The sequence below is a fragment of the Jaculus jaculus genome, chromosome 8 (genome assembly GCF_020740685.1).
Source record: "Jaculus jaculus isolate mJacJac1 chromosome 8, mJacJac1.mat.Y.cur, whole genome shotgun sequence".
Classification (NCBI taxonomy): domain Eukaryota; kingdom Metazoa; phylum Chordata; class Mammalia; order Rodentia; family Dipodidae; genus Jaculus; species Jaculus jaculus.
In genome coordinates this window covers 13,458,992-13,482,648 of record NC_059109.1, presented here as the reverse complement: position 1 = coordinate 13,482,648, position 23,657 = coordinate 13,458,992, and the positions used below count along the sequence as shown (strand labels likewise).

General features: G+C 45.4%; 2 protein-coding genes across 2 annotated transcripts in view; both read left to right on the top strand.

Annotated features, from left to right (window-relative positions):
• LOC123462832 (putative KHDC1-like protein) overlaps nt 1-23,657 on the top strand; it is a 36,568-nt gene that overhangs the window by 4,904 nt on the left and 8,007 nt on the right. The window lies entirely within an intron of this gene.
• Nucleotides 20,808-21,894, top strand: LOC123462964 (putative KHDC1-like protein). The gene is made up of 3 exons (XM_045157592.1): nt 20,808-20,941; nt 21,070-21,252; nt 21,543-21,894. Exons 1-3 carry the CDS (start codon nt 20,842-20,844, stop codon nt 21,707-21,709), a joined length of 450 nt encoding a protein of 149 aa, XP_045013527.1. The 5' UTR covers nt 20,808-20,841; the 3' UTR covers nt 21,710-21,894.

Sequence of the window (23,657 nt, the reverse complement as noted above, 5' to 3'; positions counted from 1 at the left end):
CATCTTGCATACGTAGGTATTTGGGAATTGAACCTTAACCACAAAGCCATTTCAGTAGCCCTGAAATTGGAGAATTTTAATCTCCTTTCTGTCATATGAAGCAATAATATAAATATTTTGTTACTGCCCATTCTGAGTTTTTTTGTTTTTTTCTGCTAGAGAGAGAGAATTGGTGTGCCAGGGCCTCCAGCTACTGCAGTAGAACTCCAGGTACATGCATCCTCTTGTGCCCATGCACAACCTTGCATTACTATGTGTCTGGCTTATGTTGGACGTGGAGAGTCTAACATGAGTCCTTAGGCTTTGCAGGCAAGCACCTTAACTGCTGAGCCATCTTTACAGCCCAAGTTTATTTTTGAGGGTGCATACCAGAGCTAGGAAAACTGGCCATAATTCTAATACTAAATGATATAATACTGTGATGGGTTTTCCCCCCTAGGGATGAAACTGCGCAAAGGGAAAATGAAGAGAAAACCACAGATGATTAATGAAAGTTAAACATGGGGTGAGAGATCCAAATCCAGAAGAAAAGCCAGCGGGCCTGGTCCAGTTGATAGGGTGAGGGTGAGTGGCTGTGCTCAGGCCTCCCCTAAACTCTGTAGCTCTTTCCCAGCTCCTGTGACGCTCTAGAGTTGTGCTTCTGCCACTGTTCTCAGTATTTTTCCAAAGGTGTCCTTTCTTTTCCATCTAGAGTAGTTCTCCCCCCCCATCCCTTTATCTCCTGTTTCTTCAATTCAGTGATGGCATGTTGATAGGCCCAATATTGTGCAGGAAAGAGTAGCTCCTGAGGCTGTGAATGCAAAGGTCACTTCATGTCAGGAAGACAGAGTTCCAAAGCACTCTTCTGTAATGTCCCCTGGGTCTCAGAGGGCGTGTGAGAAATGTCTCATTCAGTGCTGAGTGTTCCACTGTCAGACTGGTGGAAGTCCTGAGAACTCCCTACTGGTTGCCACTGTCTGTTAAAGGAAGCCTCTCACCAAAGGCTAGAGTACCACTACTCCTTGGGCATAAACATCAGTACTAAGAGGGCATTTTGATGGGCACAGCATAACAGTTTAGCCAAATAACAGTAGTAACTTGCCCTGCCAGGGTCTATGACCTTTCTAGCCTTTTTTTTGACCAGGCTTTCAGTACAAGGAATGAATTCCCTACCAGGAAGCAGGCTTCAAACCCAGTTATAGACCAGCTGGTTATCCCATGATGATTGTGGTATTTGTCCTCCTGTGGGCACATCTTGCTTGACTAGACATAGCATAGCTTGCAGGGTCCACTGTGGGTTAAGACCGTTGGTGACTGTTTCAGCGTTTTCAAGCAGTATGGCGGCTGGCCAGCAAGGAGGAGGCTTCCAGCTCAGTAGCAGCTTGATTTCTCAGTGCGCTACAACTGAAGCATGCAGTGTCTTCTGCAGGAGGATCTTACCATCAATTCTGATGGGCACCCAAGAGCATTGGCAAAAGCTTGTATCGTTTTGGGGGCCTCATGGTCCTCCCTGATGAACAGCTCCCCAGGATGTTCTTTAAGTAACCTGTGTCTTCTAGGCACAGCATTCTCCCCTCCCCCAAGCCCCACAAGGTACTTTTGTTTGAGCTCTCGTTTTTCATGAAATTATATTTTTTTAAATTAGCTAACAAAGCAATAGGTTTCCAAATGCTTATTCATACCATCTTTAGTTGTGATTAACTGTACTTCCCCCTCATATCCTACCCCCGCCATGTGTGATGACATGTTGACAGGTCCATTGTGGTGTGGGTAAAACTACAGCCACTGTGAGGTCATGCATGCTATGGCCACTTTGTGTCCATAAGATTCATGAAACCCAAATCTCAAAGCTCTTGAGCTAATTCTTTGCCACTTACTAATTCAGAACTCTATTCTCACCTAGAGACGAGACATGTACTTAGTTTGTCTGGGTTTTCTTTTTGCTTTTAATTGTATGCATTTTTTCACGTTTTGTGGTTTTTTAATATGTCTTTGAGAAAGAGAAAGGGAATGGGGCACCATTGTCTCTTTCCCCTACAAACAAACTTCAAAAGCATCTGGTTTCTTGTGGGTACTGGGAAATTGAACTCAGACATCAGGCTTTGTAATCAAGCATCTTTAACCACTAAACCATCTCTCCAGCATTATTGTGTGCATTTTTGTTCACTTTTTTAAATTTATTTTTATTTGAGACAGAGAATGGGCACACCAGGGCCTCTAGCCACTGCAAGCAAACTCCAGACATGTGTACCATTTTGTGTGTCTGGTTTACATGAGACCTGGAAAATTGAGCCTGGTTCATTAGGTTTCACAGGCAAGCACCTGCACTGCAAAGCCATCTCTCCAGCCCCCCCCCCCATTTTTTTTTTCATTTATTTTATTTGTAGCCAGAGAGGGGTCCAGGAGAGAAAATGGGTACACCAGAGCCTGTAGCCACTACAAATGTGCCCCTTTATATGTCTGGCTTTACATAGGCACTGGGGAATTGAGCTCAGGTCATAGGGTTTACAGGCAAGCACCTTAACTGCTAAGCCACCTCTGTTATGTGCATTTTTAAATATAAATTGGAAAGTGGTATAATATAAATGGTGTAAGATGAAGGCTTAAATACTATTTCTTCCCCAAGTAACCAGATGATTTTCGTAACTCTTGGGTAATTTATCCTTGTCCTATGATACATGATTAGGAGGTGATTCTGCATTCTTTCTCTAGGTACCTTGCTGCCTTCCAAAAACAGAAAGAATTTCGAGTAGCTGGCCTAGACATTTAGAAGAAAAGAAGAGAGAAGTTGATTATAATGCTGGGGATGGGTAGAGGATCAAAGGAGAAAGATTTTATTCCAGAGACACCACACACAAGGCATTTGCAGAAACTCCCAAAACCGTGCTCTACGTTTTAGATGCTCACAAGACGTTCCCCCAGGATCAACCAACAACACTGTTACCTACTTGATGTTCAGTGAATGTTTTACCGTCGTGGTTTTCTCAAAATTAATAGCTTGACTTTTGATGGAATCTTGCTGAGAGCACACTTCTGATGGGCTGTCATCCACAAGAAGGTCATTGGAGGGTGGCTCACCCATTTCTGCTACACCTGATGAAGCCACACTGCTCGTAAGTGTCCACCTCAGCTGCCCATGGTGAATCATTCATTTAAAACCCAACCTGGCTTCAAAACCACTTTGAAATTCTGTGGTGTGACTCTACTGATGAGCTAAGACCACACGTTTTACCTATGTGCCGGGGAGTGTTAATGTAACTCCCTGTAGCCTGAGGGGTTTTGAATTGAGTTTACAATTTAAGTCTCCAGCCGCCTCTTGGAGGGCGTGTCACTGGGGTAGGTCCTAAGTCCAGCCCTAAAGTGTGTTCAGAGCAGTTTGAGCTCTGGTTCTTTGTGTCTGCTGGCTGTTCGGTGATATCTCTCTGCTATGATCTTTGAAAACAGGCCAACGTCTTCCACCACTGATGATATTTCCCCTGGGTTCTGTGAGCCTCAAAGGAACTCTTTCCTCCCATAAGCTGCATGTGGTTGGATGCTTGTCCAGCAATGCAAGGTAATAGGACCAACAAAAAATATATATACTTCAGCTGGGCATAGTGGCGCACACCTTTAATCCCAGCACTTGGGAAGCAGAGGTAGGAGGATTGCCATGAGTTGGAGGCCACCCTGAGACTACACAGTGAATTCCAGGTCAGCCTGGGCTAGAGTGAGACCTTACCTTGAAAAAACAAAACAAACAAAAAAAAAAACATTGACTCCTTCATAGCTCTATATATGGGACACAGTATAATTCTTCATTTATCTGTTCATTGAATTTTCACAGTACCTTTAGATGTTGCTGGTGGAATCTCATTGCAATGTACTGGAAAAATAGAATTTCTTCTTAGTATTTGTGTTCTGGTTTGAACTGTGGATGTATTCAAAATATAATTATGTCTGCTTAGTGGCAGAATATTGTAGAATTGATAATTGTTTGTTGTTTAAACATTTGGTCTAATCACTTGTTTCCAAGTACACCATCTCACTCAGAATGGAGCTTCAAGGAGATCATGGAGTTCATTTACTGTTCATAAATGTATCGCACTGAATTTTCATGGTACCATTAAATGGTTGGTGCTGGTTGAGTCTTAACGACCTATAGCAACAAGAGCATTTCTTCTTCCAAATCTACCTCTCCTGGTTTGAACTGTGGATGCATTCACACTACAGCTGTGTCAGGTTAATGGGTGTATGCGGATGACAGCTCGTAGAGGGAAGAGCTGCGCCTGCGTGGGCTGTGGTGCCTGGTGGCCAGCCTCTGAGTGCCCCCTGGGGCCACACGAACACAGTGTGACTCACGAATTCACACATTTAGTCCTTTGCCGTATCACACTGAAACTTCATAAGGACCATCTATAACCATTAACAGTCTCAAACAATAAGTACTTGTATTTCCCGTGACATGAAGGCTGGCACTTCTGAAGTTCTCCGTGCTGTTAGTTAAATGCCAGAGGCAGGAGCTAGATGTGAGCAGTTGTGTCCACAGGGTGTGTTTGGATGTCTCCACACTGGAGAAGCATTGTGTGTTTCATGATTTAGCTAGCTGTGATGTTGTGCAGTGATGGAGAATGCCTGGAATCACTGTCAGCGAGGTACACAGGGAGAAGGCTGTCTACTCCTAAGACTAATTTATTCACGGGTACTCTTGTCAGTCACCTTCTTGTAACTGTGATGAAATTACTTGGCAGGAGGCTGAAGAGATGGCTTAGTAGTTGAGACGCTTGCCTAGACCCACATAATCCAGATGCACAAGGTGGCACATGTGTCTGGAGTTTGCAGTGGCTGGTGGTCCTGGTGCACCATATCTACCTACCTCTCTCCAATAAAGATAAAATATTTTAAAAAATTATTTGGGGGCTGGAGAGATGGCTTAACCATTAAAAGTGTTTGCCTGCAAAGCCAAAGGACCTCAGTTTGATTCCCCAGGACCCAGTAAGCCAGAACCACAAGGTAGTGCATGCATCTGGAGTTCATTTGCAATGGCTGGAGGCCCTGGTGAGTCTCTCTGTCTCTTTCTCGTGCTCAAATAAATAAATTTTAAAATATATTTTAGAAAATTATTTGGGCCAGGCATGGTGGTGCACACTAATCCCAGCACTCCTGAGGCAGAGGTAGAAGGATCACTGTGAGTTCAAGGTCACCCTGAGAATACACAGTGAATTCCTGGTCAGCCTGGGCTAGAGTGAGACCCTGCCTCAAAAGGCCTGGTAGGAAGAGCTAAACAAGCTCACCCTTTAATTCCTGACTGGAAATAACAGTTTCCCGCGAAAAGTAAGATGAAAGGGATATTGGTTCCTAGCAATGTGTGGCTTCTGCCCATGTTTTCACACTGTTTGTTTGTTTGTTTTTGATTGAATGGGTACAGTGTTTAGTTAACTTTTAGAATCTACCTGTATTTTATTCCACTCAGCCTACTTGAATACTCCCATAGTAGGGAAACTCAACCCCTAGGAGCACCTTTGTAGATACTCTGAGAGTCTTGAGAGCCACACCTAACACCTTAAGCTCCTACCCTGAAAATACATAACATCAAATCAATTGATATAGCTAAGAATACCCAGCTAGCTAGAAAATCCAAGCATTAACTTAATCTAATATGCAAAAATATATACATTATAACACAAGAAACACTAAAAAGCAAGATAATATAAATCCACCTAAAAGTATTAATGCATCAGAAATGACCTCCAGTGAAAACGAGTTAGAGGAAATGCCTGAGAAAGATTTCAAAAGAATGATTGTCAATATGTTCAAAAAAGAGAACAAATCAAAGGAGTCAAACAGGAACTCAAAGAGGAAATCAAAGGAATCAAAGAAGATGCAGGACACCAATTCAATGAAATAAAGAAGGCAATACAAGACATAAATAAGGAAATAGAATTAATAAAGAAAAACCAGTCAGAAGTACTAGCAATGAAGAACACAGTTAATGAAATAAAAAACTCTGTAGAAAATCTCACCAGTAGAATGGATGAAGGAGAAGACAGAATATCTAAGCTAGAAGATCAGGTGGCAGATCTAATACAGTCCAACAAAGAGAAAGACAAACTTATAGAAAAGTATGAGTGGGAATTTCAAGATATTCAGGACACTAGGAAAAGATCAAATATAAGAATTCAGGGCATAGTAGAAGGAGAAGAATTCCACTCCAAAGGCATAGTAGGCGTCTTCAACAAAATCATAGAAGAAAACTTCCACCAAATTGGGAAAGAGGTGCCAATGCCGATACAGGAAGCCTTTAGAACCCCAGCCAGACAAAACCTGGAAAGAACCTCTCCTCATCATATTATAATCAAACTACCAAACACACAAACCAAGGAAAAAAATATTGAAAGCAGTTAGAGAGAAAAATCAATTTACCTGCAAAGGCAAGCCCATCAGGATTACAGCAGATTATTCAACACAAACTTTAAAAGCCAGAAGGGCTTGGAGTGATATATTCCAAGTTCTGAAAGATAACAACTGTCAACCAAGGTTACTTTATCCTGCAAAGCTATCCATTCAAATGATGGAGAAATACGGACATTCTGTGACAAAAGCAGGTTAAAAGAGTATTTGAAGACAAAACCAGCTCTACAGAAAATACTTGATAGAATTCTCCATGCTGAACAAAAGGAAAAGCACACATATAAGGAACCTAGATAAAACAAGCAATACTCAAATACTAGTTAACAGAAGAGAGCACAGGTAGAACCGGAACCACAAAAAAATAAAAATAAAAGTGGCAAACATATCCATATGTTAATGCTGCTCTCACTTTTGGTGAGAGAAGCTTCTGTTTTCAGATGGTGATGACCTTGGGATGACTCAGAAGGCACCATGGTTCTAAGAAGTGACAGAGGAGTGCTCAGCACTGAAATATCTCTATCACACCTTCCAAGGCTCAGGGTCCATTGCGGAAGAGGTGGCAGAAAAAATGTAAGAGCCAAAGGAAGGGTAGGACTCCTTACAACATGCTCCTCCAGACACAAAATGGCCTGAATATCCATGACCTCACAGTGCCTGACATTACCTACACACGACCATCATAATAGGAGGAAAAAAATCATGACATCAAAATAAAAGATTGAGGGGGGAGGGGTATAATGGAGAGTGGAGTTTCAAAGGGAAAAGTGGGAGAGTTAGGGAATTACCATGGCTTATTGTCTACGATTATGGAATATGTCAATTAAAAAATTAAAAACTTTAAAAACATATGTAGCTATGACCTTTCATAGATTTTTTTTTTCTTGTGACAGAGATCTCAGTCTAGCCCAGGCTGATCTGTGTAGCCTCAAGCTGGCCTTGAACTCATAGTGATCCCCTATAGGCCTCAGCCTCCTGAACGATGGGATTCAAGACTTGTGCCACAAAGCCCAGCTTAGTCCTTCATAGTTCTGTATACAGGATGCAGTGCAATCCACATAGACTGTCAGCTCTCAGTGAGTCTCTGACAGCAAATAACTATCCCGAGAGGAGATGAGCGCCTACTTGTCTTCCCTAGTGACCCAGACTCCCATCATCTAAGCCTTTGTCACAAGATGGGGGATAAACAAGAAACTCCCCTTGAATTATCAGGCCTGCATAAGCCCGCCCTCTGCATGAACTGAACAGAAAGCTGCCCTGGGACTTGGGGCCTCAGTGTCCTGTGTCTGCACACCAGTGTGCTATGGAGAACTGACCTCAGCAACTGTGGGTGTCCTGGCCCAAGCTTGCCTCAGAGCAGGACAATGATGCAGTTGCACTGAAAACATACTCTTTTCTGTTTGTTTGTTTTTGTTAAATAGGGTCTCCCTGTATTCCAGGCTGATCTGGAACTCACTCTGTAGTCTCAGGCTGGCCTCAAACTCATGATGGTCCTCTTACCTCTTGCCGGGCTCCATGGTGGGGGCAGGTAGTGCTGAGGGAAGGCCCAGGCCTGCTGGTTCCTCCCAAGGGGTTAAGGAGGAAGATGAGTGTCAGAACAACTCCGAAACCCTTCCTAGCCATCGGAGAAAAACCACACTAAGTCGAGAGTCTTTATGAAGTAGGAACTCGCTTTATTGCCTATATAAAGTAGGGGACGAAGGCAGGGATTTTAGGACGGGGGAGGGGGGGAGAGGAAAGGGCCAATAGTAAACTAACTATTGAAATGGTAATTTCAACTCCTGCATGGAAGTGGCAGGCAAGAAGCCATTAGGCATCTTGCTGAGTCATAGCTGGCCAGAGATGGGTTGCCAAACTTTAGCTAGGCTCAGGAAGTTCCATTAGGCCTCAAGCCTGTGCCTTTCAGGTCCCAACATCTCCCCCTTTTATTTTTGTAAGAGCATTAGTCACCATGGCCCCTGTCTTAGGTTGTCCCCCTCTGGGGATCTTACCCGTCGTTAGTCACATGGAGGGCAGAGGAGGTGGCAATGGGTCATTTAAGGAACTTAATTCCTGAGTTGCCAGCCTGTGATAATGTATCTCGACCTGATGAAGTTTTATTGTCTCTAGCCGCTGGTGAATAAATTGTGTAATTTTGTTAATTACACAAGGCCCAACAGTGAGGAGAAGGAGAAGAAGGGGGAGGGGCCCACGTAGAGGGAGAAGGTAGGGTAAGAAGTCATGTAGGCCCATCCGCAGCAGGTTTTCCTGGAGGTCCTGCTGCCTCCTCTCCAAGTCTTCCTGGGGCCTCTTAATCTTGTCCTAGACGATTTCTGTTTATTCGCATAAAAGTGGCATTGTTCCTGTAAAAACAAGCATACACCTCCTTTTTCAGCCATTAGTAGGTCTTGTCCTCTCCTGTTTTGTAGGACTAACTCAGCCGGGGAATCTAGCTGTTGTTGGAGATAGGTCTCCCTCTGATATAATCAAAGGAGGGCATAGGGAGGGCCTCATTTCCAGGAATGATATCTACATCTAGGATTAAGGTGGCTGGGGCACAAAAGTCCGTCCAATTGGTGGGCAGAAAGTCATAGGCCATCCTGCCTCCACAAACATAAACCATTCCAGAAGGCGGGCAGCGTTAAGCACACTGGGCTCAGTTGTGTTAAAAGTACAGAAGGAAGGATGAATGTATCCCACATCTATATTGGAATCATTAGGGGAAGGTGGGGCCCCAATGCCCAGAGGAATCATTGGGAAAAGCTGGATGGGGATGGGAAGGCGGCTGAGTAATATTTTAAGGTCATATGGGCAACTGTAATGTAAGCAGCCAGGGAGGCCCAGATATTTTAGGTCTCTCGCTGGTACCTAAATGGGTCTTTTTCTTTTTACAAAGTTTTCCCATGGACAAAAATTTTCTGAGCTTCACACAAGTTTCCATCAAAAAACTCGATTTGTTACAGAGTTTTCGTACTTTAATCACTTCTCAGTACAAAAGATTATCCCTAGGTTGGGAAATAAACAAACCCTTTGATCTCAGCAATATGAACATAAATATTAAGGAATGGCCAGCTCTTATCAGTAACACTGAATGTTTATAATCTTGCTTACATGTAGGTGCAAAAGTCTTGCTATCAAATGGCCCAGAACTATGGCTACAAGGCCAGCCAAATGGCTTTAGACAATTCCTTTTCCCTTTTTTATTTTTTATTTTTTTCATGAACCAGGCCCTTCTGGGCCTGGTACAGAAAGACTGTGCCTGTCTTAGGTTGTCCTCTATGATATTTAGGCCTTACTCATCATTGGTACATGAATTCCATCATTCATGCCCTGTCTTAGGTTGACCTAACTCGAGAGAATCTTACCCGTTTTTGACTACCAGCCTCTGCAGGGGCTTTAAGATAATGTCTCAGGAAGCCAGGGTCAGGTCGTAGCTGTATCTCATGTATTTTTGTATGGATATCTATAATGGATCTCAAAAGGCATTTAACAAGTGTGGGCAGCAGACACAGAATGAGCAAAAGACAAACACCTGTAGCAGTAGCTTCTTATCCAAGAAGTGAGAGAATTTCATCCAGGCAAGGCAGACTTAAAAGCAAATATTAAGTCAGCAGCAGCTTTAGCTGCATCTAAAGTAAGAGGATTATTTTGCAAAGACAAAATCTCTGAATGTAACTGAATTAGATAAATGTATTTTCCCAGCGCTGTTGACTGTCATTATATTTTTTAGAAGTAACATAAATCCATTGAAAATCTATATGACACTCCAAACGAGTTTTAACTTTTAACCCTAGTATATAGAGCGTCTAACAGGTGAAACTGTATCTAGGATAAGGATTGAGCCCAAGATCTTAAAGGGAGGTAAAGTTTGACCTTTCTCAGGTGCTACGTTAAAGCTGTGAGTATGAAGGATAGATAGACATTAAAAGTACAAGCCTAAAGCCAAATGTCACAGCACACTTTAGGAACTCCTGTTAGGCACACTTTGTATATCTTTAGATTGAAATCTGAAACCCACCATCACACCTTAAGATAAACAATTGAATATATTGGGGGCCATTTATTTAAATCACCACATTTGGCCCCTGGAACCCAATAGATTTATAACCATCACACATTATAAATTGTTAGAAAAATTTAAAATATGTAGGGTAAATAATGCCTTTTTAGTTGGTCATGTGGGGTAAGGATTCCCCCTTTTGTTTTTGTAATTGAGACTTGAGAGTTTGATTATATCTTTTAGTGATAGCCTGGCCCCTGGGGTTGTATGGAATGCCTGTGGAATGTGAGATTTTCCAGGTTTGGAGAAAATCTATAAAGGTCTTGCTTACGAAGTAGGGGCCATTATCTGTTTTAATTTGATCAGACAACCTGAGAGTGGCAAAACATTGAAGCATATGACTGATGGCATGTTTAGATTTTTCCCCGGCATGTGCCGATGCCCAGTAGGCATGGGAAAAGGTCAGTGAGCCCAGTCATCACGAGAGGGTAGACTTCTCCCCTGTCCCCATCTGGGTCAGTCCAAGGGAGCCACATGGCAGTCTCCCAGGAGGTGGATTGCCCACCAACACCCAGTAGGGGAGGGCTGGGCACAAGCTTCCAGGAGGGGGGCCATCTATTTAAATTACCACATATTGTCCTTGGCTCCCAATATATTTATAATCATCATATAATTATAAATTGTACTTAGTTTAATTTTAAAGGTCTCCACATTCTTCACCAACTTAAGATATTAAGATCTGTAAAATTAAACATGTTAAACACTTCTAACATATAAAGGCATAGAGTAAACATTTTTAACTGGTATAAGGCATAGCAAGGAGAGACTAAAACAATGTAAAGTGAACCACCATAACCTAAAAGTAGTCTCAGTGCTTGTAATTTTAACTTGCTTGAGGTTTTTTAGCTTAAAATCTTAAGTCTCAGCCGGGCGTGGTGGTGCACGTCTTTAATCCCAGCACTCGGGAGGCAGAGGCAGGAGGATTACCATGAGTTTTAGGCCACCCTGAGGCTCCAGAGGGAATTCCAGGTCAGCCAGGGCTAGAGTGAAACCCTACCTCAAGAAACCAAAACCAAACCAAACAAAAAAATTTAAATATTTTAATCCAATATCTCTAGCTAAGCATATCAATCTATTACTAATTTAACTTTGATTAAACTATCTGGGCCTGGGCAGCAGGACACAGCCAGCCCTTATGCCAATAGCCCAGTTCCAATGAAGTCCCTTGTAGTCTTTTTTTTCCTCTTAGAAAGCTTATAAGCCAAGCCTCGAAGTTTAATGTTGTCTGTACGTAGCATTCTCAGACTCTCATCAAAATAGTCTATAAAATTTGGTTTACCACTTGTTGCAGCCTGGGTCACATTGCTGGTAGAAATCACCCAACCAAGAGCAGCTTCTGGGAAAAAGAGGTTTATTTGGCTTACAGGCTCGAGGGGAAGCTCCACGATGGCAGGGGAAAAACGATGGCATGAGCAGAGGGTGGACATCACCCCCTGGTCAACATAAGGTGGATCACAGCAACAGGAGGGTGTGCCAAACACTGGCATGGGGAAACTGGCTATAAAGCCCATAAGCCCGCCCCCAACAATACATTCCCTCCAGGAGGCATTAATTCCCAAATATCCATCAGCTGGGAACCTAGCATTCAGAACACCTAAGTTTATGGGGGACACCTGACTCAAACCACCACATTCCGCCCCTGGCCCCCATAAACTGATATCCATACATGATGTAAAATACAATGCATTCATCTCATTTTAAAAGTTCCCATTGTTTTTATCAATTACAATGATGTTCATACATTCCCATAGCCCAAGATCTTTTAACTGAGCCATAATACCAAAAAATAACCTCAAAAAACCCAGAATGGCACAGAATAAATATTCACACTGTAATAGATGGCATTGGGCATAGCAAAGAAGCATTCAACCAATACAAGATTTAAAACAACCAGGGCAAACATCAAACTCTGTAGCTTCAAGTCCAGCAACTCAAACCAGTGACAAATCTTCAAGTCCGATAATTCTAACCAGCAACAAGTCTCTGGCATTCCAATTCCGCCCCTCCAGCTAGGCTACTCACAGTCCTGGGAAACTTCATCGGGCCCGGCAGCTCCTCGGCAGCCATCTCATGGTCCCGGCATCTCCGCCGGGTCTTCACTGCAAGCCACGGTTCATCCTCATGGCCCCATGGGGTCTCTATGAAGGCAACCAGCAAACCCACTTCACACTGCCCATGGCCATTTCCAAAACACAAGACCGTGTTGCAAACTCAATGACCCTCTTTCCAGCATTTCTTATACTCCATGATACCAGGTAGGGTGCCAATTTGTTAATCCAGGGGGGAATAAAGCAGACTTTGAAGAACAGGGCACTCCTTGAGCACTCAGGCCCCTTCAAAAGAGTCTACATTATTCTTGTTGCCCCAGCTCAGGTCAGTTAGCCCAGTCTCAAAGGTTGTAATCTCTCAGTTGCAGCTGAATAGGCAGCAGTTCACCCAAAGATTTTTCTTTCTGTGCCATCTCTCACTGCTCACACCAGTTCATTTCTATGCAAAGCAACCCTGCACAATTTCTCAGGACATGGGCACAAGAGCAAGCTTCTCACCCAGACTGCTAGCCCAGTCCAGGCAAAGCTTTTTCTCACCCTCATAAGCCAAACCTCACAATCCATAGCTCTTACTGCATTCAGGTCTTGCAGCTCAGACCAGAACAGTCTACCAAGCTGTACTTACAGCACTGCAAGGCATCTCTTAGACCAAGGTTTCAACTCCTTCCACATTCCTCTTGAAAACCAGCTCCAAAAGGCCAAAGCCACACAGTCAGGTGTCCAGCAGCAACCCCACTCCTCGGTACCACTTTACTGTTGCAGTCTGGGTCGCATTGCTGGTAGAAATCACCCAACCAAGAGCAGCTTCTGGGAAAAAGAGGTTTATTTGGCTTACAGGCTCAAGGGGAAGCTCCACAATGGCAGGGGAAAAACAATGACATGAGCAGAGGGTGGACACCACCCCCTGGCCAACATAAGGTGTATCACAGCAACAGGAGGGTATGCCAAACACTGGCATGGGGAAACTGGCTATAAAGCCCATAAGCCCGCCCCCAACAATACACTCCTTCCAGGAGGCATTAATTCCCAAATATCCATCAGCTGGGAACCTAGCATTCAGAACACCTAAGTTTATGGGGGACACCTGACTCAAACCACCACACCACTCTAGAAGACACCTTCATTTGTAAGCACCAAGTCCATGCCTATTTCTCCAAAACAAAGTTTCCAAAAGATTGACATCCACATGGTCGGGTTCATCTCAGCTTATTCCTTGATAAATATGAAGACTGCCTCATAACTTATGAGGGTACGCTCACCTGCACATGTACACTGATTACCTCCTCTACGAATGCCTGTCACGGGGCACTTGTCTGCCGGACTCCAAGAGCCACACGTTAGGCACCAGATTCTGGGCTCCACCAGCAGGGGCAGGTGGTGCTGAGGGAACGACTACGCCTGCTGGTTCCTCCCTTGGGGTTGAGGAGGAAGATGAGCGTACTACAACTCAGAAACCTCTCCTGGCCACCGGAGAAAAACCATAGAGTCGGGAGTCTTGTGGAAGCAGGAATTCCCTTTATTGCTATGAGCCGTTGCCTATATAATGTTGGGGATGAAGGCAGGGATTTTAGGACAGGGGCTGGGGGGTGGGGGAAGAGGTAAGGGCCAATAGTAAACTGTGACTATTGAAATGATAATTTCAACTCCTGAGCAGAAGTGGCAGGCAAGAAGCCATTAGGCATCTTGCTGAGTCATAGCTGGCCAGAGTCAGGTCGCCAAACTTTGGCTAGGCTCAGGAAGTTCCACTAGGCCTCACGCCCGGGCCTCTCAGGGCCCAACAACCTCTGCCTCCCGAGTGCTGGGATTAAGTGTGCACCACCACGCCCAGCTCTAGCAGCATATTCTTTGTTTTTTTTTTTTTTCTAGCAGCATATTCTTGGTCTCTCCTTCCTCCTGGGGTTGAGAGGACAGGGACAGAGACTCACCAGAGCTTACCAGTCAACCAATCAACCAAAACATGGCGTGAGATCCACGATCAACAATACCTTGTCTTAAGGAAATCAGACAGAAGAGGAAAACAGGAGGACACCAATGTCGTCCTCTGGTCTACCCATGTGTGAGCGTGGGCATGTGCATAAACATGTCCGTACAGCACACACACACACACACACACAAAATGAGTTCAAGTGTTATTACAAGCTGAGTGCGCTGGTGCGTGCCTTTAGCCCCAGCCATGGGGAGACTGAGGCAGGAGGATCACTGTAAGTTTGAGGCAAGCCTGGGACTGCAGAGTGATTTCCAGGTCAGCCTGGTACAGAATAAATGTTATTACATATATTTGAGACAACCTGAATCTGTGCCTCTGGGCCAAATTCTGTCATATTTGGTTCCAAAATTAATTGTCGAGTTTTCTTTGAGGTGGTGAGAACAGTGTTTGCATTTACAGCGGAAGACAGATTGAGTCTGTGGCATAGTTTTTGCTGATCGCTCCGGTTCAGCTCTACCGAAGTACAGGGTCCCCTTGTTGCTGGAACAAAATGCCTGGCAAAACTCGACTCAGTATAAGGCAGAAAGGGTTTAACTTGGCTTTTCCAGTTGCCGGTCCGTCACGGCGGGAAGAGACGGCAGCAGGAGCTTGAGGCGGCTGCCCACGGCGAGGGGCGGAAGGTAACGAGTTCTCTCTGCTTCCTACATCCTGGGCCCGGCCTGTGCAATGGTGCTGCCCGTGGAAGGAGGCTCTTCCCGCTCCCTGAATGTTCTCAACGCCTCAGTGATTCTAAGTCAGCCAAGTTGACAATTCAATTCCCCACACTGCGGTAACATCTACCTCTTTATCTCCCTACTCTCCCTCCATCCCTTTCTTTTTAAATTTTTTTCTATTTATTTGAGAAATAGAAAAAGAGAAAGAGGCAGAGAGAGAGAGAGAATGGACATGCCAGGGCCTACAGCCACTGAAAATGAACTCCAGATGCTTGTGTCACTGTGTCTGGCTTGCGTGAGGCCTGGAGATTCAAACATGAGTCCTTAGGCTTAGCAGGCAAGTGCCTTAACCGCTAAGCCATCTCTCCAGCCCCCTTCCTGTCTTGATTAGGTCCTTCATTCTGCCTCCACCTCCAAAGCTCTGGGATTATAAGTGTACCTCAAAATACCCATAATGCCTGCTTCTAGTTTTCACTAGAAGTTGCAATATAACAACGTTCTAATTCTTTGATCTGTTTCATTTATTAGTTGGAGTCTTTCTGTAAAGAGATCTCCTATCTACTTAACTATCCAGTGGTACAATCTAGAAAAGACTAAATGTTTCATTTCCCCCTTTAGTTATTCATGTTCAAGAGGAAATAGTTTTTCTTTTGCCCTCTAAAGGTGAGCTGTTATTTCATTTTCAGCATCATTAAGGACTCATAGAATTCAGCATACTTGATAGTTTCAATTCTGCCCATCACAACTCAAATTACCCCATATTTGGTCAGTAGTAACCTCTGTGTTTTGTTTTGTTTTGTTTTAACCATCTGAGTCACTTTGCCATGATTAGTCGTCTAGATGTGCCATTCCTATTACTCATTACTGCTAGTATTAGGTTTCGTGACTTGTGTTATATTTCTGTGTGTGTGTGTGTGTGTGTGTGTGTGTGTGTGCATGTGTGTGTACATGAATGTGATTTTGTTGTTTTGAGACAGGGTCTTAGGTAGCTCAGGACGGTCTCAAACAGTATGCAGTTCAGGATGACCTTGCGCTCCTGATCTTCCTCAGTGTGTGCCACCATACCTGGCTGGTTTTTAAATTAATTTTAGCTGGGGATGGTGACACATGCATTTAATCCCAGCACTTGGGAGGCAGAGGTAGAAGGATCACCGTGAGTTCGAGGCCACCCTGAGAATACATAGTGAATTCCAGGTCAGCCTGGGCTAGAGTGAGACCCTACTTCAAAAAAAAAAAAAAAACCCAAATTTTATTGTTTTGCTTTTTGAGGTAGGGTTCAGCTCTAGTTCAGGCAAAGTCATTTAGCTTCAGGGTAGCCTCGAACTCATGGTGATCCTCCTACCTCTGCATCCCAAATGCTTGTTTTTGTTTTTGTTTTTTTTCTTTCCCCCTTAGATTTGGAGTCAGCCATTTCCAAAAGCCTCGGGTTCAAATAGTCCTCCAAAAACCAGGAACTTGGCATGAGGGTCACTCCTGGACTCCATGTCAGTACTGAGAGGTCGAGGCCAATGTGGGCTGTATGGCAAGAAGCTGTCTGAAGCCAACAAAATAAGCCAAACTCAGCCCGGGTGCCAGGGCCACTCTTGAACCTGTGTTGTTTGTTTCTGGGTTATTTCAGGGAATTTACATACACGACAGTTCCGCCTACACAGAGATTTTCTTCTGCAGTGTCACTTCTCTTCAGTCAGCAATGTCTGAAGCATTAGATGAGAAATTTTGGGGTGGAGGAAGGTTGCAGTCCACATCACAGCTGACATGGGGTGACCTGGGGCCACTGGAGTCAGGTCACTGGGTTGGGGAACTCCTGAGGTGAGGTCCGGCTCCCTGTCCCCAGCTCCCCCCTTTCCTAATCAGTGACAAGGACTGCTAGGTAAGCCCCTTGGCAGTGGCAGGTGACCATGGGGTGTCAGCAGGAGGGAGTGCGTCCCATCCTCAGACAGCAGCATTGCGCACAAGCTCATTCCTGAGGCCTGCGTGGCGTGTCTGCTGCCACCGGTGACCAGGTCCAGGCCCCTGCTGCTGCTTTGCCTCGGGGACGGCGACGGCTCTCTCAGAAAGTCTGCACCGTCCCCAGCAACCCGCACAAAGCACCGCCCGGACGGGAGCTGCGCAGGAGCGACAGGAACGAGCAGGAACCTGCAAAGCGGGCGGGGCCCGCCGGGAGCTCAAACAGGATGTCAAGGCCCCAGGCTCTTTGCCACGAAGCCGAGGCGCTGCCGGCGGTGGGGACCTTGTTTACTGGGAACTCGAGTCTGGAGGGAGCACGTGTGGCGGGCACCCGGGTGACCCTGACTTAAGCACCCAGTTTGGCCCAGTGTGTAGGTTGGAGTACTGTCTCATGATCAGAATGCAACGATAATCACACACAAGCTACTAGGTTTGCCAAGAGCATGCAAAAATGTGTTTTATTATTTCTTTTCTATTGCTTCTACTCCTTCCAGGGAAGCTGGCGAACAGCGTGACACAGGGAAAGCGTATTCCAGAGTCCCCTTCCAGTGCTGAAGGTCACACGTGATTCCAAATCTAAAGCAAAAAAACATGCAAAACATGCGCTTGGGAGCCAGAGGCAGATGGATCCCCATGAGTTTGAGGCTACCCTGCAACTACATGACTACATAGTGATTTCTAGACCAGCCTGGGCTAGAGTGAAACCCTACCTTAAAAACAACAACAACAACAAAACACCACCAGGTGTGATGCTGCACACTCAGGAAGATCAGGAGTGCAAGGTCATCCTGAACTGCATTGTGTTTGAGACCATCTGAGAGACCTGAGACCTTGTCTCAAAGCAACAGCAACAAAATCACACACGGGGGCTGAAGAGATGGCTCAGCAGTTAAGGCACTTGCCTGCAAAGCCTAAGGACCCATGTTGGACTCTCCAGATCCCACTTTAGCTAGAGGCACAAAGGTGAGGCAAGCACAAGGTCGCACATGCCCACTAGGTGGTGCAAGCATCTGGAGTTTGAATTCAGTGGCATGCTAATTCATTCTCGATCTTTAAAAAAAAATTTAAAACTTCAAAACAAAATTACACACAGGCACACTCCACACAGTGATCTCATCTGCATAAGGGGAGCTGAATCAGTTACATCATAAGCTTCGGCCATTTTGTATGCCCGGGCAGAAGCCAAGCCTGTTGAAGGTATATGCTCCCCAAGCTGGGTGTCTCTCGAGTGAGCTGAATCCAGTGGTGTCTATGTGAGCTTTTCCTAATGAAGGTCAGTTAAGTTTTCCCCCAGGTAAGTGTGAGCCCTGGAAGTTAGCTGATGTGACCAGAGCTTCTGTAATGTGCTGGCTGTGGGTGTGAATGTAACCGTATCTGTGCACCCACAGATCAGTGGTGGCGCACGCCTTTAATCCCAGCACTCAGGAGGTCTCTGAGGTAGGAGGATCACTGTGAGTTCGAAGCCAGCCTAAGACTACAAAGGGAATTCCAGGTCAGCCTGTGCTAGAGTGAGACCCTTCCTCAAACAAACAAACAAACAAAAAAGAAACCAGTTATTCCAGGAAGGGAAACCTGCCAGGGAAGACCAGGATGCAAACGGGCACCCACACTACAGACCTCCCCAACATGGTAGGATGTCCTCTCCCACTCCTGTGTTTACAACTGAATAGGAGAGATAAAAAAAGCAAGGGCTCGCCAGGGCCTCCAGCTGCTGCAACTGAGCTCCAGATGCAGGTGCCACTGTGCAAATGTCTTTATGTGGTTACTGGGGAATCGAACCCAGGTCATTAGGCTTTGCAGGCAAGTATCTTAACCACTGAGCCATCTCTTCAGCCCAAGAAGGAGCTTCTTAAAAGTGCCCTAATTGGCTGGATCTGGTAGGGCACACCTTTATTCCCAGGATGCTGGGAATATCCCAGCACTCTGGAGGCAGAGGTAGGAGGAGCGCCATGAGTTTGAGGCCACCCTGAGAGTACATAGCGTATTCCAGGTCAACTTGGGCTAGAGTGAGACCCTACCTTGAAAAGACAAACAAGCAAACAAAAAAAAAAAAAATAAACACTTTCAATGCTGTCAGTAAATATAAAATGAATATTATGTCCAAGAACTCTGTAAGAAGGCATTGATACTTTTATGTTTAGGATCCAACAATTATTTTATTTTTAAAATTATTTCCAAGTGGAGAGACAGAATGGGCTCACTGAGGCCTCCAGCTCCTGAAAATGACCTCCAGATGCACACATCACTCTGTGTATGTGATTTACTTGGGTGCTGGAGAATCGAGCTGGATCGTCAGGCTTCGTAGGTGAGTGCATAAACCATTGAGCCATCTCTGTAGCCCAACATCTGATATTTTCAAGCACCATGGTATCTGCTTTCCAGATTAAAAAATAAGGTCAAGCCAGGCATGGTGGCATACACCTTTAATTCTAGCACTCAGGAGGTAGAGGTAGAATAGCCATGAGTGTGAGGCCACCCTGAAACACCAGCCTGAATTCCAGGTCAGTCTGGGCGAGAGTGACACTCTACCTTCAAAAACAAAAAATAAAATTAAAAGTAAAAAAAGAAAAGGCCAGGTATGATGGTGGCATAAGCTTTAAATCCCAACATTATGGAGGCTGAGGTGAAAGGATGCCCATAAATTCAAGGACAACTTGGGCTTCATGATAAGTTTCATGTCAGCCTGTGCTAGAGTAAGACACTGCCTCAAAAAGCAATCAAAACGGTGTATTGCATTAGCACATTCAGGTCTGAGGACTGTTGTCTCTGTCCTTATTACAAAAGTGAGGGGTGGGCCATGGCAGCCCAAACATAACCACATCAGACATTTATCTGCAATAAGCCAATTAAAGTAGCAAAGTTAAACCAGGTGTGGTGGCACACAACCTTTAATCCCAGGGTGGGTGTGAGTTCGAGGCCACCCTGAGACGACATAGTGAATTCCAGGCCAGCTTGGAGTACAACATAACCCTACCATAAAAAAAAAGAAGAAAGAAAAGAAAAAAAGAAGAGAAAGAAAGAAAAAGATAAAACACAAATTTACACAAGCATGGTGGCACACACCTTTCATAACAGTACTCTGGAGGCAGAGGTAGGACAATTACCATAAATTCCAGGACACCATGACACTAAATTCAAGGTCAGGCTACTCTGAAATAAGACCCTACCTCAAAAAAAAAAAAAAAAAAAACAAGGGCTGGAGAGGTGGCTTAACCGTTAAGGCACTTGCCTATGAAGTCTAAGGCCCAGGTTCAATTCTCCAGGTCCCATGTAAAATAGACGCACATGTGGCACATTCATCTGGAATTTGTTTGCAGCGGCTAGAGGCCCTGATATGCCCATTTTCTCTCTTTCTCTCTCTGTAAATAATAAATAAATAAATAAATAAGCCGGGTGTGGTGGCACACACCTTTAATCCCAATACTCGGGAAGCAGAGGTAGGAGGATCACCATGAGTTGGAGGCCACCCTGAGACTCCATAGTGAATTCCAGGTCAGCCCGGGCTAGAGTGAAACCCTACCTCAAAAAACCAAACACATAAACATAAAAATAAAATAAAAAGTTTAAAGCTTAATTAGGTTTTGACATTGGATGGCAGTCTCATTGCAGAAGGGACACTTGATTGATTGGCTTTTCATGGGAGGAGCTCCAGGGCGAGGACCGCCTCCCTAAGGCGGGTCAAAGCGGGCTGGCTGGAGGGAGACATATAAATAAGCCAGGGCCTCCTTCCTTCCTCGCTTTCTCCAGCACCTTGCTTGGACTGCGCCTGCTCTTCAGCAAGGAGCAGCCCTGACCAACACGGACATGGGCACTCTTGGCAATCAACCATGGTGGAATGTGCCTGAAAACTTCGACATGCCCCTGGTTTTCTACATTGAGGCAGAGCAGGAGGACTTCATATTCGGTGGGTGGCACTTCCCCACATTGCCCCATCCCTCTCCTCCCTGCCCATCCCGGGGCCCTGACCTCAAGGTAACCACGGATTCAGGTAGCTCACCTGTCTGTCCTTCCTCCCATTTCTTCTGCTCACAGGTCCAGCAGACACGTACCTTCGAAGCATCGAGGTGCACAGCCAAACCCTCGTGCAGCTGGAGAGCTGGTTCACGGTCGCGGGGCACACTCGCGTCACTGTCGTGGGGCCACGCCGAGCTAGGGAGTGGCTGCTGGACATGATCAGGAGTGTGTGGAGCAAAGATTTCAACCGTCAGAACCGAGGTAGGGGCCCCTGTCTGCCCTGTGGTAAGGGATTCATGCCCTTCCCAGTATAGCCTGGAATCAGAAATTCTTGAATTGCTGAGTGTTTAGGAATCTGAATATTTTCCCCGGGGTGGGGTGGGGGGTAGAGGAGGGATGAAGGGCACAGCATCCCTGCGGCCACTGGGGGAGCAGGGATGCAGGAGGGAGTCACCAGGGAGGCCTAGACTGGGCTGACGCCCCCCACCGCGTCCCGATCTCCGTCTTCCTCATGGGCCCTGTTTCAACTTTGTTTCGCATCTCCTCCACAGGCCTGCAGATGCTGCAGCGAGTCCGAAGACAGCGGCTGACCGAGGCCGACTTCAGCATGAGGCAGTGGCCGGACAACTGGGACCCCTCTCTGGCGTCCTTTATGAATGGAAACGTGACTGTGGGAGTATGCCTCTCTCGCTTGTTTGATTGTTTGGGATTTCCTTGAAGTTCACTCATCCATAATGAAGACTGACCTCCTCTGGGAAAGTAGGATGTGAGGGAAAGTCTTGACCACCCTTGTTAAGAAAGACTTCTGAGAATGACAATGGGGGAAGTTTGATACTGGTGCCCTAAGTGTGAGGCTGTCTATTGGCAAAGAAAATCAATAAACCAAGCTCTGTCATTTGTAAAGATTTTGATGTGCTCACTTTTGATTTCTTCCTTTCCTCCCTCCCATCCTTTCTTTCTTTCTTTTGAGGTAGGGGCTCACTCTAGCCCAGGCTGACCTGTGTACACTATGTAGCCTCAGGTTGGCCTCAAACTCATGGCAATCCTCCTTCCTCTGCCTACCTAGCACTGGGATTAAAGGTGTGCACCACCACGCCTGGCCTGGCTGGTTTTCTTCATTTTGAAAGAGTCTGACTCTTTAGCCCAGGTTCACCTGGAACTCAGTAATCCTCCTACCTCAGTCTCCCAAATGTTGGGATTAAAGGTGTGATCCACCCCACCCAGCTTTTGAAATAGGGTCTCACGCCAGTTCAGACAGACTTATAACTGACTTGATAGCCCAGGATGGCCTTGGGTCATAGGATTCTCTTACCACAGCTTCCCTGGTGCTAGAATTAAAGGTCTTTACTACCACACCAGAAAGAGGTAGAGAGAGAGAGAATGGGTGTGCCAGGGCCTCTAGCCACTGCAAACAAACTCGACACATGCGTCACCTTGTGCATCTGGCTTACATGGGTACTGGGGAATTGAACCTGGGTTCTTAGACTTCAGACAAATGACTTAATCACTAAGCCATCTCTCCAGCCCCACATGGGTATCTTAAGTTAAAATGATCATTTACTCTGTCATACTTGTGATCATTGCCTCTTCCAAAATATGCCACAGTGAAGGTTATATGCCTTAGTTGCATTGGCTGACACGGTGCATACTGGCTTTGCCTCTTCTAATGCTATTTTGGCCCATTAGAAAATGCTGTCGTGTGGCTGGAGAGACAGCTCAGTTGTTGAAAGTGCTTTCTTGGAAAGCAAATGTCCTGGGTTTGATTCCTCAGAACACTCTTTGCGGGACTGTTCTTTATCCCCAGGATACTCAGGAGGCATACCCCGAGGACTGGGTAAAAGGGCCAAATCAATTCTTACTGCCCCAGTATTCCCAGTAGAAGATTCTAAATAGCCACCACCATCTATTCCCTGTGCCTCCTTTGGCTTTGCTCCTTGGGACTATTGAGTTGTTTTCTATCCCAGAGACTTTTGCAGATGTTGTCTTATCTTTTCCCAAGCAGGCTGTACTGCTACCCTGGATGGCCAGCAGGCCCCAGGAGTCCACCTGACTCTACCTACCCAGTACTGGGGTTATAAACAGTTACCGTGACATTCAGCATTTTTAGTGGGTTCTGTGGGTCAAACTCAGATCCTCACGCTTGTAAGAATAGCACTTTACTACTGAGTGAGCTATTTCTCCAGCCCTGCTTCTATTTGGAGGGAGGGGGGTTATCAAGGTAGGGTTTGAAGAAATGGCTTAGCAGTTAAGACACTTCCTTCTGAAACCTAAGGACCCAGGTTCGATTCCCCAGGACCCCCCACATAAACCAGATGCACAAGGTGGCGCATGCTTCTGGAGTTCATTTGCAGTGGCTAGTGGCCCTGGTGTGCCCATTCTCTCTCTCTCAATAGATAGATAGATAGATAGATAGATAGATAGATAGATAGATAGATAGATAGATGTGTGTGTGTATACACCTCTTTATCGCTCTCAAATAAATAAAAAAGTTAAAAAATAAATTAAAATTTTATTTACTTTATGTATTTATGAGGACAGGGCTGGAGGGAGAGATGACTTAGTATGTAAGGTGCTTGTACTCACGGTTGACTGCCCAGGTCCCACATAAGCCAGATGCATAGTGATGCAAGGTCACACATGTGTACAGATGGGTGCACACGGTCTGG